The sequence below is a fragment of the Hyaena hyaena genome, unplaced genomic scaffold, assembly GCF_003009895.1.
Source record: "Hyaena hyaena isolate Hyena2069 unplaced genomic scaffold, ASM300989v1 scaffold_692, whole genome shotgun sequence".
Taxonomy (NCBI): domain Eukaryota; kingdom Metazoa; phylum Chordata; class Mammalia; order Carnivora; family Hyaenidae; genus Hyaena; species Hyaena hyaena.
Genome location: NW_024081325.1, coordinates 770610 through 786176, shown reverse-complemented (window position 1 = coordinate 786176; position 15567 = coordinate 770610). Strand labels below are relative to the sequence as shown.

The 15567-nt window shown below is 34.4% G+C and overlaps 1 protein-coding gene and 1 long non-coding RNA gene across 4 annotated transcripts in view; one reads left to right on the top strand and one right to left on the bottom strand.

Annotated features, from left to right (window-relative positions):
• KCNT2 (potassium sodium-activated channel subfamily T member 2) overlaps positions 1 to 15567 on the top strand; it is a 355813-nt gene that overhangs the window by 123955 nt on the left and 216291 nt on the right. For all 3 annotated transcript variants that reach the window (XM_039217452.1, XM_039217450.1, XM_039217449.1), the window contains exons 6-8: positions 3427 to 3501; positions 5319 to 5402; positions 9049 to 9143. In XM_039217452.1, coding sequence (XP_039073383.1) covers positions 3427 to 3501; positions 5319 to 5402; positions 9049 to 9143 — 254 coding nt within the window. The remainder of the gene's footprint in view (positions 1 to 3426; positions 3502 to 5318; positions 5403 to 9048; positions 9144 to 15567) is intronic.
• Positions 9337 to 15276, bottom strand: LOC120220376. Its single transcript, XR_005525558.1, has 4 exons — positions 15111 to 15276; positions 11596 to 11718; positions 11195 to 11212; positions 9337 to 9833 (listed from the first exon to the last, which is right to left on the bottom strand). It is a non-coding gene; the product is annotated as an uncharacterized LOC120220376 (long non-coding RNA).

Genomic DNA, 15567 nt, shown 5'->3' with positions numbered 1-15567 from the left:
GCATAAAGCCCAGCACAGAGCTCTCTCTCTGTTCAACCCACTCGCTAGTGGATACAGTCTCAGTGCTAGCTCTCTGTTTCTCTCCCTCTTTCTAAAAAGTAAATAAACTAGAAAAAAAATTACACAATTATATCAAGAGGGGGAAGAGCATGTGTAAAATATTTGGCAGTTTAACTTCTTCATTAACTTACTTGTTGAGCCCTAATGGGCATAAAAACAAGTAGTTCTTTAAACTGTTACAAAGCTTTGTCAGGAGAGTAGAGGTAATGGTATGGAGAGTAGGGCATTCCAAGCAGAGGGAGAAGTATGAGCAAAGTTATAAAACTATGACATAGTCTACCATGTTCAGAGAATCGCCTAAAATTCAGTGTGGATGAATCTGTGGCTAAATTCAACATGGAAATAAGAGTATAGTAGGTTCAAACCAGACTACTAACCAGAGTCCAGATTATGAACTTTCATATAATATAAGGATAGTTTGGTTGTTATTGTCTTGGCAATGACATTTTAGAATGAGTCTTTTGGCTTCAATATAGAAGATAAATTGGAAATTAACTTAAGTCAAGCACCAGTTATGAGACTTTTTTAATTGAGAAAAAATCATAAAATAAAACTGAAGTATTACAAATGGAAATGAAGGAAGCCATCAGAGATAGAAAAGGTTTTTGCTGGGGCACTTGGGTGGCTCAGTGGGTTAAGCACCTGACTTCGGCTCAGGTCATGATCTCACAGTTTCTGAGTTCGAGCCCTTTGTGGGGTTCTCTGCTGTCCATGCGGAGCTTCCTCTGGGTCCTTAATCTCCCTCTCTATCTGCTCCTCCCCTACTCATGTGTGAGCATGCTTGCTCTCTCTCTCCTAAATAAACATTAAAAAAAAAAAGGAATGACTCTTTAAAAGAAAAAGGTTTTTGTTTACTATGAACTAGGTTTTTCCAAAGAATCTCTCACAGATACGAGAACCTATATAATCTTGCTGTGCCTTAATAGACATAACTTTCCATATCACCAGTGGTAACTGTTTTCAGACTCTTCCTTTTGTTGATCACATCATTCACTTTCCCTGTGAACAGTCATTGACACTGAAGAGAGATATATAATCAGCAGTAAAAATACACCAAGGACACAATAAACCAAATGTTCAGCATTCTGGAAACTGAGCCATGAAAAGACTGATGAGTGAAATGGTGATATTAACCTGCACACAAACATAACACACATATACAATCTTGACATAATTAAAATCAGTTATAACTGGTTTATTAAACGTGTCTGACTCATTGAAAGTAGGGAAGAGCTCTAGTCTTCCTACACTTTTTGAAATCCACCCATTCACCTGATCCATGCAGATCAGATGATATCTCAGACAGGTCTCAGAGTTTTCCAGTCTCTTCAATCACAAGGCAAATTTCAGTTTTAGTATTTAAGAAGTTATGGTCAATATATATAAACATTAAAATTATCATCCATGTTAAGGCTTCATCTAATCCTTGGCTCAGACCTGCGTGGGACAGGGAATCATTGTAGAGGTTGTCTGCTGTTTTCACTTCCTCTCCTATTTGATGCTGCTGATTCTGGTTCTCCAGGACTGAGGAGGCACAGGAAGTGGGCAAAGTCAGCCTCTGGGATGAAGGTGCCTGACTGGCACAAGTATAGTCTGACTTTGGGTTGTCCTGCATGTCAGAAAAAAAAAAGTAGGGTTCTTGTGGTCTTCCTTAGGCCTTTGGCTGCCTTGGATGCCTTAGTGCCTCTGGCTGGACTAAACTCCTGAGATCGCCATCTGTTGAGGTCTTGCTTCCCATTCAAGTACACAGCCTTCCTGAATGTAAACTCCTTTAAAATAGCCATAGGCTTTATTCCTTAGGGTCCATGTCTGGTTCCCAGAAAACAAGTACTTTTGTTTTAGAATTGGCATAATTGTGACTTGCTCTCATTTCAGCCCTCTTTCTTGTTGCACTGTTCTCTCTTCATATTTAGATGTTTTAGGCATTAGCCAAATATAATCTCTATGTGTGAGTCAAGCTCTTTAAGTACCTCTCTTGAGCCCTTCTCACTTAGCTTGAAGTAATGAGAGAAGCTCCCTAGCACCACTAACCTTTCTGTATGGAGGGCTTCTCATGGCTCCCATTTCTTCTACCTGCTTCCTCTACCACTTTTTATATAGCCTGGAGTTGGTAATGAATGAGAAACAGTAAAACTTAGTACCTAATATTTGAGGACACGGGCGTTAGCCAAACTAGAACCTTGCATTGTGATGTAGAAGTATTTTATATCACTGTTGTTTAAGCCTTTGGGACCTCAAGGATAATTAAGAAAGACTCTCCCTTTTGAAGCCAGTGTTATAAAATAATTGAAAATTACAGGGACCCAGATTTCCAATTGTGTTTTTAATATAGAGATCTCTTCAAAGAAATAAACTGCTTTAGAAAGTTAAGAGTTCTTTTTTCTTTAAAAATTTTTTAAAACATATTTGTTTATTATTGAGAGACAGAGAGAGACAGATAATGAGCAGGGCAGGGGCAGAGAAAAGGGGAGACACAGAATCTGAAGCAGACTCCAGACTCTGAGCTGTCAGCACAGAGCCTGACACAGGGCTCGAACTCTCAAACTGCGAGATCATGACCTGAGCCTAAGTCAGATGCTTAACCAACTGAGCCACCCAGACGCCCCCAGAGTTCTTTTTCACTGGACACCATTTGAGAAAGAGTCAGTGATTAACCTGTTTATATCAGAGTCAAGTTTGTGGGTGTGTAATATGTGCATTTGCACAGTGCTATACATTTAGAAGGGCCTGCTCTTATTTTAATATTCTATGTCACCTTCTAGAAATTATTAATAAAGTGTTAATAAAAGACCCTGAATTTTCATTGTGCACTAGACCCCACAAATTATGTTGCCAGTTTTGATTAATATTACTGTACTATGTGGGTCAGGAGATTAGAATCTAGGTGATTGAAAAAGCCCTTAAGTTTTATTAATATAAAACCATTGTTAATACCAATAAACATTAACAAGTGTATGTGTTTATAAACTATTTAATATGCTTTACAGTTTTTGAATGTAATTCATATAATAAAAACATTAAGATTGAAACATTTTTTTACTGATTCTGTAGGTTTCTTGATATTTGTTGTATTTTTACTAGTAACCTTTCTTCCATGAAATATTCTATGATCAAAATGTGTTGTATACAATATTCAAGAATTACTATAAGTGTTTGCTTTACTTCTTAAACTTACCTCAAAATTGAGAGAGTACAGTTACACTTATAAAAATATTCTTTAAAAGTCATTGCTATATCTTTGTAAAATGAGTTGGTATTCTGTTAATGTAAGCATCCTTGCTAGAGAAATTCTGAGTGCTGCCTTTTTCCTCCTTTAATGGGATTCAGTATAATTGACTTTCATTTTTATTTATTCTTTCTTGGAAGGGAAACATCTGGGAACAGATTTTACGAATACCCTTCATCTTGGAAATAATTAATGCGGTTCCCTTCATTATCTCAGTAAGTCCGAAAAGCATCTTTAGAATAAGTAATTTGGTGATTGGACTTAAGTTTTTAAATCTAAATACTAATATATATTAGCTCCGATAAATGATTTTGGGCTTTTGTTAGAATCATGGTATTAAAAATAAATAGTAAAATCAGTTGGATAACTGGATTGTGAAATTAAATGAAAACTAATGAGATTTAGTGCAATAGCAAAATAAAACACTTTTTAGACATATATGCTCTAGATGTGCCATTTAAACAGGTGTCGATATTATCTAGACAGAATAGAAATTAATCACTCTATTTCTTGTGTGTATTGTGGACTTAAAAAAAAGAAACTAACAAAAAGCAAAATGAGACCTATAAATATAGAGAACTGATGGTTGCCAGAGGGGAGGGGAATGGCTGGGCAAATTGGATGAAGGGGAGTGGGATACAGGCTTCCAGTTATGGAATGAATGAATAAGTCATGGGAATAAAAGGCACAGCATCAGAAATGGAATCAATGATACTGCAATAGTGATCTAACAGGACAGATGGTAACTATACTTAAAGACAAACATAGCTTAATGTATAAACTTGTCAAATCACTAAGTTGTATACCTGAAACTCATATAACATTGTGTGTCAACTACACAATAAACACCTAGTATTTATAAAAGTTTCTTATACTGAGAATATATTTATTTCTAGCTTAAACACAATTCTTTACTAAGTTCAGTTCTCTCATTAATAAGAAAATTGCCGATAGCCAGACAGCTAGCAATTTTTGCTTCTTTATCAAATTCTGTGAAGTGACAATTCTACGATGATCCTGCTCAATTTCAGTCCCATAAACATGTAACTAGCACTTTCCCATTGCAAAGCTGTGTTTTCGTCTCCATTTCATAGAGTTATGATAATGTTTGTTGGAAATATGCTTTCCAACACTTTATTTGAGTTTTATTTAGAAAATTATGAAAATAAGCAAATATAACTGAAAGCAGTTGCTTAGTTCTGATAATTATCTTACTTTTAGTGATTTATCTAGAGGAACAAATGGAGCTAGATTAAATGACAGGCTAACTATAATCCAATTGAATATGGTTCCCAATGTCACTTAAAATGTTTGAATCTGAAGAGAGTAAGTGGTAGTGTTGTGCAAGGGGAAAACTTTCTCTCCTTACTCATACTTTCCCCCTCAAGTTGTGGGGAAGAGAGAGGTGATGTCTGTTATAAACTGTCAAACTGGAAGATTTAATGATAGAATTACCATAGTTGTAGCTGACATTCAGTGGGAGCTTATTATTTCCTTTTTGCTTTTACAATAATTCCCAAAGAATTTTTCCCTAAGTAAAACTTAGATGATAAATGAAAAGGTCATATCTTTTCCTCGCATTTCATTAATGAGTTTAAAGTATTTGTCAAGTTTTAAAAAATTATATGACCTGCTAAGTGAAATAACTCAGGCAGGGAAAGACAGATATCATATGTTTTCACTCATATGTGGAACAGGAGAAACTTAACAGATGGCCATAGGGGGAGGGGAAGGGGAAAAAATCATTAAGGAGAGGGAGGGAGGCAAACCACAGAGACTCTTAAATACTGAGAACAAACTGAGGGTTGATGGGGCGTGGGGGAGAGGGGAAAATGGCTGATGGGCATGAAAGAGGGCACTTGTTGGGATGAGCACTGGGTGTTGTATGGAAACCAACTTGACAATAAACTACATTAAAAAATAAAAAAATTATATGGCCCTTAATCACTTTTTTCCTGTTTTACATTTCTTTTCAATCTGCTGGCTATGATTTTTGTTTTGAGATAAAAGTTTAGTCTGGTTTGTTTTTCAGATCTTCTGGCCCTCCTTAAGGAATCTATTTGTCCCGGTCTTTCTAAACTGTTGGCTTGCCAAACATGCCTTGGAAAATATGATTGTAAGTATGACAGTGAAGTGCAAATACAAAACCGTTTTCAACCCTCCATTATTTCTTACATCCTTTCGATGCTCAGACTAAGCAGAGAGAGATGATTTGAGGTCTTGGTCGTGTACATCCTCATTCTTCCTCCCTATAATAGAATCTCATACTATTGTGATTTATTCAGGTATAACTAAATTTCTAAATGTTTTATTTTAACCTTTTTTTAAGTTAATTTATATTTTAGGAAATAGTTCCATTTAAATGTTTATAAACATGGAAAAGTTTTGGTAAAATATTGTCAAATAATTAAAGTGATATGTTGTATTAACATTGAAGCTAATAGACCATAAATTTGTTTGTATCCTAATTCAGAATGACAACTTTTTAAATGCCCATATTGGCAAGTCACCATCTTTGTAAGGTCCTATGAACTGGTAAACAAAAAACGTTCAGATTTTCTAAATATTGCCAAACCAAAGCTACTTGCTGTTTGGACAACAAATTAGCTAACCCTCTGAAGAAAAATAACTTTCCCAGGCAATCTGTTGGTATATAATGGGAGACTGGTTTTAAGGATTTAGGAGGTGATGCCAGTCTGTGCTTTTTTTAATGTTTATTTATTTTTTGAGAGAGAGAAAGAGAGAGAGAGAATGAGAGAGAGAGAGAGAGAGAGAGAGAGAACAAGCAGGGGGAGGGTAAGAGAGAGAAGGAGAGAGAGAATCCCAAGCAGGCTCTGCCCTGTTAGCGCAGAGCGTGACACGAAGCTCGATCTCATGAACCATGAGATCATGATCTGAGGAAAAATCACGAGTCAGACGCTTAACTGTCTGGGTCACCCAGGAGTCCCAGATGTCAGACTGCTCTTAACTGTAGGTTGTCTCACATTTCATAAAAATATGTGAGATTTTGTGAGGTTCTGTATTGAAGCTGGAAACCCTCATTTAAAGTCATCCTTTTAGATTTTATTGGGTTGGGATGTGAGTGGGATATTAGGAGGGAAAAACAGTAGGAGAAGTAAGAGATGTAGAACTCAGAGCTGGGCCACAGTTGGATTTTGCTGAAGGCTGACCCTGTTTGGAAGGATTGGTTTATAACTATGAGCAAAATATGTTTGCTATAGTCTTCAGTACGAATAAGTGAGCTGGGAGACATTTTCTCTTTAGTCATTAATTCTGTAAATGCTAATATGAGTCTACTATGTGCCAACCACTCTGAGATGATAGACAAATGATTTAACTTTCTTCATCTTCAGAAGAGAACAAAGGTACTTACATTACAGACTTGCAGTGAGAATTAGATGAGATTACATATATGTATAAACATATATATGTTTGTGTGTATATAAATATAAAATATTGTATCTGGTATAAACATAGTAAGGGTTCAATATTGTTAATTTTACTACATTGAAATTAAATTTGTTCTGAAGCAGACTTGTTTTATTTTAAATGTTTTCAAAAAGAAATGAACATGAAGTTTTAGCCAAAGGAATATTTGGAATAACATTTGAGTATCCTCAACCAAATGAATGTTTCCAAACATTGAGTAACCACTGGAATCTCATGAAGATATAACACCAAACAAAAGGGGAATGTGGCCTGTGCAGTGGTTTGAATAAACATTGGACTGTCTTCACTGTCCCCCCCCCAAAAAAAACAAAAAACCAAAAACACACTTTTTCACTAAACATATTTTGCCTAAATTGCTAATGAAAAAAATACACCATGAAATAATAAATCTTATTATACTAATTTGTGTTATTAGTTGGTGGAAAAAAATAACCTAACCAAGGGAGGAATCATTAGTCAATCACTGAGAGCAAAAGTAGTACTTTATAATATTAAATTAGGATTCATTTTCCATTGTACTTCTGTATTTTGCTTCTTTCACTGGTTGCTAAATTTTTATGTTTTCTGCTCATTAACCCTTCTGTCAAGAAGAAAGTAAGGGATAAGAGGTGAAATTGTAGCCAACTTAGTTTTTTGTTTTCGTGACAGTTTTGGTTAAAATATGTGGTAGAAGAAGATAAAATAATGGCTCATTGAGATTTTATATTAGTGAATTGATTTATTTCAAGCAATAACAACTTTAAGATGGTTAAAAGTTTGTTATAAAATTTTTGAGATGAACAGAAAACTATAAAGTAAATTATGAAAACCTATAAATCTATTGGACTTTATATACTAATATTTTCTATGGAAAAATATGTACACCTATCATATATGAAATTGTATGTTCAATATTATTATTGAATTAAAACAATTTTTTTTTTAATGTTTATTTTTGAGAGACAGAGAGTGAGTGGGAGAGGGGCAGAGAGAGGAGGAGACACAGAAGCCAAGGCAAGCTCCAGGCTCTGAGCTGTCACAGAGCCCAGTGAAGAGCTTGAGCTCATGAACTGTGAGATCATGACCCGAGCCCAAGTTGGGCGCTCAGAGCCACCCAGGAGCACTTTGAATTTTGTTTTTATAATGCTCAATTTCCTGTATCATTAAATATTTTTTCAAATCATTAAAATTTTTTTCTAATGCTTAATTTAGTTTTGAGAGAGAGACAGAGCATGAGAAGGGGAGGGGCAGAGAGAGATGGAGACAGAGAATCTGAGGCAGGCTCCAGGCTAATGAGTTGTCAGCACAGAGCCCAACGCGGGACTGGAACTCACGAACCAGGAGATCAAGACCTGAGCCGAAGTCAGATGCTTAACCAACTGAGCCACCCAGGCGCCCCTTTTCAAATCATTTTTAATGGCTGCATCTATATCTATTATATAGTTTTGATCAATTAATCATTTTGTATTTCATATTTTAGTTATTTTAATAGTAATGAGCATTTGTTATTTCATATAGTATTAGAAATTTATTATAAAGGTGAACATACATAAATATTGATTTTTATCTCCGATTATTTTCATGTGGTCAAGTCTTAGAAATTATGTGATTGAGTAAATACTCATTAAATTAATGAATGAATTCATGAAATAGAAAGGACAGGGCTGTGACCTATGTTACTAAATCACCTTCAAGACATTTTATAACAATGTACATAGGCAGTATCATATGTGAGTGCCCATATTTTGCATCTTAAACAACACTGGGTTTATATTTTTTCATGTCTTTTAATTGGAAAGATTAAAAAGTATCTTGAATTCACCTTTATATTGATGAAATTAAACTTAAAAAAATGTGTTCATTGGCTATTTAGCTTTTGATTTTTATGATAGATTGCCTGGCATATTTCATGTCATTTTTCGTGATTCAGAGAATGAGATGTGATTGTAGCTTGACCTACTTATTACTTTCCCCTAAATTGAATATATTGTTTTCTGATCTTTTAAAGTTAGAATTTTCCATAAGAGATCATGCTTATTATCACGGAGGGTTTGGGGAGTTAGCGTAACATCTCTATAGATGTTGGTAAAGTGAGTAACTGAAATTTGGTATTTTGGTGATCCCCCAAAGTATTATTTTTGTCATAAGAATGCTAAGGTCAAGTATATTTAGACTTAGGCAAAAATGAAAATAGGCTGCTATATCCATTTAAAGTATATGTATCGAGTGTGCACAAGACAGTTAAAATATAATAGGTAGTAATAAATGCAGTGATATTCATGGATATTTAGTATTTTCAAAATTAAAATATGCTTTTTTTGGTTTTATTTTAGAATGATTTGCACAGAGCCATTCAGCGTACACAGTCTGCAATGTTTAATCAAGTTTTGATTTTAATATCTACATTACTATGCCTTATCTTCACCTGGTAAGATTATACATATTATTGTTTTTATTGTTTCACTTAATTATAGTTTTTAAATATTATATGTCATTTTAAATGAGTTCACTAAAATAAACATATTTGCTGTAAATGTAAAGGGTTACCTACAGAAATAAAAGTGAAATCTCTCCTTGAGTCTTACAGAAAAAACAAGGAAGCACATCCATCTTTTGTTGGTATTGATATTTACTGCAACTGTGACATTTTTTCAAATGCTGTAAACAACCAAATCACAAGAATCTCCACTGCATGCCATAGTTGTCAAACAAGAAATTTTCTTTCAAACTGCTGACATGGAGGTGCCCTTATCTTTCTACAATCTTCAAAGCAGAAACACTGTTGAGAAAACTGTCATTGCCCATCACTGTCTCTGCCCGTGCCTTCTCTCCATGATGTTTTAGTGCGCAGTCAGGCAGAAAGCAAGGGCAGATCTCCTGCCAGAGCAACGCACGACCTGGTTCTTTGCTTTATTATAGAAAATAGTTATTTGTCTGGAAAGTCTCACTTTGACGATTATAAAGTATTCCAATGGGAAATGGTGCGCCGCATATATGGACTCATGTAGATCCTTGTGGAGGGAAAAAATGTGAAAACCAAAAACTGAAGTAGAATAACATATCAGTTTTATAGGAGTCTTAGAGATTATGTGTAATTGTGCTCTGTCCTGGATGTGACCTGTTCAGAAAGAGAAAAAGCTAATTAGGAAGTACAAAATAAGAAAAATGCCCTTATGTACTAGTACAACTGAATTAGATATAAATAGAGCTATAGGTGCATGTATGTAAACATAGGTTGAGATATATAGGTATGGTAATACTTTGTATCAGTAGTTTGCAGTTAATATCTCTATTAACTGGATTTAAAATGTTTTATTGCATACTTCATATCTTCAAAAATAAATATATTTTAAAATACTTAATGTCTTTAAATATTAAATATCTCTCTAAAATTGACACAAAGCTATCTTATCATTTAAATCTTTTTTACTGCTCACAAATTGTTTTTATTGTTCACCTAGTAAACACCTACCTGTATGAAATATTAAGAGTAATAATTTCCCTTCTAAAGTCACTAAAACTTCCTAATTTTAAGATAGTGATGTTATATAAATAGTTTAGGACTTTTTTTTGTTTGTTTTACCTAAGGAAAAATACTACAAATTAATATTTTTAAAATATATGTACATGCTAATATTTCAAATGCTGGAAAATTACAGAAACTAAAATGGCTTTAAAAATATTATTAGAGGGGAGACTGAGTGGCTCAGTCGGTTAAGCATCTGATATCAGCTCAGGTCATGATCTCATGGTTCGTGGGTTTGAGCCCCGCGTTGGTTCTAGGCTGACAGCTAGCTGAGAGCCTGGAGCCTGCTTCGGATTCTGTGTCTCCGTATCTCTCTGACCCTTCCCTGCTCATACTGTCTCTCTCTCAGAAATAAATAAAACATAAAAAAGATATTATTAGAGTCTGTTAAGGTAAAGTTAATAAAGAAGTAAATATTCATGCTAAAATTAGGACAAAATTCTTTTTATATGACAACACTTAGTTCAGTACTTTTGTTTTGGAAGCATCCTTACCACCGTGAATCATGTATTGTCAGCTCTCTATTTGCTCTTATATGTCTATTTCTTGAGTAGTTTTTATTTTCAAAAGAAGCACCTGGCCACTTTCTTATGCTAAGGAATGCATCAGTGCCAGATAGAGGGTTTTCATGATGCATATGAAATTGCTGTGTATCATTTATCATTTAGGTTCTTTGTTTCACTTTTTATTTTATTTGCAGTTAGAGTTGCCTTTGTTGCTGTTCTTGTATATTATTGTTTTTAATCACACGTACATTATCAATGTGCAATGTCACTGTTTTTAATCACGTGCATGTTCATACATTTGTATTAACATGTTTCTAAATTAAAATATCTAGAATGGAGAAACTGCAGTTGGATTTCTTTGTGCACCATCCTCTACCAGTACAAGGAAAATGTCATCATAAGTCTGACTATCACAGTAAAGGTAGAATAAACCTTGTAGGAATTCACCATCATAAGTGCAGTTATCTATAAGAAAAATATAAACAATATTATATTAGTTATAACACACAAATTTTTTTAACAGTTATACCATACACACTATAAAATATGAAAATACATAAAGATTCAGCAACTTAAACAAATAGAAATATTTAAGTGATCTGTCCTGGTGCCTTGGTGGCTCTGTTGGTTAAACATCTGGCTCTTGATTTTGGCCCAGGTCATGATCTCACAGTTGTTAAATCAAGCCCATGTCTGCCTGGAGCCTGTTTAAAATTCTCTCTCTCGCTCTCTCTCCCTCTCTCTCTCATTCTCTCTCTTTCTCTCCTTCCCTCTGCCCCTCCCTCCCATTCAAAAAAAGAAAAAAAAAAAAAAAAGAAATGTTTAAGTAGTCTTTCTAAGAAGGTTACCTTAGCTTAATACTGCTGGAGGCTAAATTTTCTTATAACTTGTTTTCTACCATTCCCAAAACATGGTTTCCATCTCATGGCTCAAGATGATTACTCTAGTCTTGCCTATATTCCAACTCCAGCCTGTAGGAAGGAGGAAGATAAGGCACAACTCAGAAATTTCATGCATAGTTTAGGCAAGAATTTGGTCATATATCTATATATTGCTGAAAGGGAGTCTACAAAAATCTGGTCCAGGTGGGAAACAGTATACTAGTTGAATATTGTGCTATCATGGAAAAGCAAAAACGATACTATGGAACAATAAGGCATCTCTGGCTCTCATAAGTCATTAAAGTCCATATGAGCATCATTTGTTTAAAACTCGGCTATGCTGCTTTGGAGCCCGTGGGCAGTTTACTTAGTTTACCCAGCCTTATTTGCCACATTATTAAATGAGGGTAATATTAATCACCTGTAAGATTTTTGTAGTGCTTTTTAAAAAGGAGGACAAATTAGGTGTGTTACACAATGTCTATCAGGGGATATGGCATTTGGTGTGAATACTCCAAAAATTTCATTTTTTTTCTACTTCTCTTTATATTTGATGATTAAAATTTTTTAAAAAAATTTTTTAATGTTTTATTTATTTCTAAGAGAGAGAGAGGCAGCATGAGCAGGGGAGGGTTAGAGAGAGAGGGAGACACAGAATCTGAAGCAGGCTCCAGGCTCTGAGCTAGCTGTCAGCACAGAGCCTGATGCAGGGCTCGAACCCACAAATCGCGGGATCATGACCTGAGCCGAAGTCAGACGCCCAACCGACTGAGCCACCCAGGCACCCCACTGATAATTAAATTATGTGAATGAACAAAAACTAATTTGCTCTAAAATATATAAGCCTGGTAACTTATTAATAATAATATAAAACTTAACATGATGCCTAAAAATATATTTAATAGGAAATGTGAGAGAACATTGACCTCCATTGTAATGTGTTCAGATTTTCTCTACTTTCTACAATTTCTAATATTTGTTTCCTATAATTAGCTTCACTAAGTTAAAAATAATGGTAGCATCTCCTTCTTTCTGCATACATTTAATACTTTATTCTTTACAAATATGAGTGTGTACACACACATGTATATTATCTATATATGCGTATATATAGATATATATGTATTTTACATTTTGGTGAGATTAGTCTTAATCAGTTGCTGTTACATTATGTCATAGAGCAAGACTGTCAGTGCTTTTCCAAATCAGAATTTTTAATGCATACAATTTAAGCCCCCACAGATTCAGGAACTAATATTTGATGAACTGGCTGTGTTGTTCATGAATCTCACAATCTTTAAAATTACCTGTTTGGGGAAACTGCTATATAGTTTTAAAATGTATCTTCTTTTCATCATTATTAACATTACAAAGAACTATCATTAAGCATCTGTCTGCAAGAGACACATGCCAAACTGAAATAAAATTAAGCAGCTGACCCACTGTCTGTAGGGAATGTGCTCAGAATTGTTTTTCCTGTCATTGTAATGGAATTGGACTAATCTTTCCCCACGTCTGCTGTGTACCCCTCTTGATCAATAACGCACACTTCCAAGACAGCTGGGGATTGTGATTCAGCCTGTGTCTCTGTAACAAAGCAGAGGAAACTGGTACATCGGGAATTAAGCGCATGACTTTAGCTTAATTATCAACATATTCTAACCAATAATAAGAACTCTAATTTATAATGCATTTGGTGTTTCTAATTTTACACTGCTAGACTTATTTTGCACCTATTTTGTTTCAAACTTCAGTTTTTTATTTGAATATATATGTTTGAATATTTTCATATTATTTCATAGAACTGTAGCATAAAGAGCTGTATTATTTTAATCGATGTTTCATGTTTTAGTCCAGTGAAAAAAATTCAGTATACCTCCTCAGTCTTATTTTAGGAGAACATAAATCCATTTATTATTTAAAAATGTGACTTAGTTAAAAGTATTAACATGCTTACTAAATTCAGCACTGATGTTATATGTAAGTGATGAGTGACTCACTCAATTCTACACCTGAAACCAATTTTACCATAAATGTTAACTGACTAGAATTTAAATTTAAAAAGTATTTGGGATTTTCTTGTGAATTTTTGATTAATACTTATTTTAATGCTCAGTGCTGAAGTTCTTGAATTCTGTTTACTGATTTAACTAAGGTAAATAGCTGCATGGGAAGTGGACAGTTAGAAAATAAGGACTGAAGTTTGGAGTAAGTATTAGACCATGTTCTAATGGTGTTATCACCATCATGATATTTGGTTATTAGCTTTGTTTGGTCAGATTTGTTTTGCTTTATTACAAATGAGTGACAGAAAGTACACTTGTCTGAAGATCAAACTAACAGTCCCCAGGTTTGTAATACACTAGAACATATACAAAACTTTTTGTTTTTTGCATAAGTGGGCAGCCAGATGTTAGGCAATTAGGACTTAACCCATCACTGAGTTATGAGGGTAATGTATAGTTATTTTCAGACATACAAGAACTTAGAAAGTTTGCTACCTACACATTGTTAAGTAGGTACTACAGAAATAACACAAAAAGGGATAAAGGAAAAGGAAAAAAAAGAAAGCTTAGGAGAATTTGTGGAATATACAATAGGAACACCTTGGGTGTTTCTCTGGGAAACCCCATTTTCACACTGAGGCAGGGCAGAGGCAGGGACACCACTTTAAATTTTTATGGCATAGGTACCTAGCCAAGGGAGGTTATCAATTAGCAGGTGGGGTGAAGGAGTGAGAGAAAGCCAAAGTGGACATGCCACAGCAATTCTCATGTTACAGGTAAGAAACAGAGGCACAGAAAAATCAAACAAAATGATAAACCTTAGATTATCTTAGGTCCACAACTAGTAAGAAGCAGAGCTCAGATCTGGACCTAGGCAAATTGGTACCAGAGCCCACATACTTAACCATAGTAGTATTATTTGTATGATATTCTAGAAGTCAGTACTAAAAATAATAAACTAAAAAAAATCAAAGAGAATTATGTTTTTTTCCCATTTCTGTTATTGTGAACTTTAAAATCACTGTTTGAAGTAGAATTATAGTTAGTAAGACATCAAGACGACAAGCTCTTGGGGTACCTCGCTGGCTCAGTTGGTTGAACATCCGACTTCTGCCCAGGTCATGATCTTGCAGTCTGTGAGTTTGAGCCCTGCTGATAGCTCAGAGCCTGGAGCCTGCTTTGGATTCTGTCTCCCTCTCTCTGCCCCCTCCCCCACTCATGCTTTGTCTCTCTTTCTCCCTCAAAAATAAATAAACATAAAAAAACTTAAATAAGATGACAAACTTAATTTTGAAGATATTTTCAATTAAGGACAGAAGAATATTTTAGCTATTGCTAGCTCTTTTGTGTGAATAGTTGCCTCAAAATCAACAAGTTTCTAATCTTTGTTTTTCTTTTTTAACTTAAACATAAATACATTTAGATAAAATTACAACATATACATAATTATAATCTGTTTAAATTACTTTCATTTACCTGTTCATCCATCTCCCTTTCTGTTTTTCTATGTATGTGTAGAGATGGGAATGTATTCAAGTGATTATATACAGATATAGAATTATGTATCATATCTTCAACTGTCTTCCATATACTTTCTGCTATGGTGTCAATATTCATAATGAACCTGTATCCTTTTTGAAGACAAGACTATCATAAAAATTAAGAAATGTAGAAAGAGACAACAAAATTAGCACAAAATGCCAAATGTAAAGATCACATTCAATATGATTTATGTGATTAATTTTCTTTCCTTAGTAAAGTGGTTCTCATGTTGTTTTTCTTAATATCCAAATTCCCCATCTTTATCTTCTACCTTTTCTTTGAGTTTCAACTTTTAAATTGAAGACCTGCCTTGAACTTTTCTTGAAGGCTCTCTGAATAATGGGAGATGCCTAAGGTTTATCCTTCCCAGAGTTGGAAAAACACTATAAAT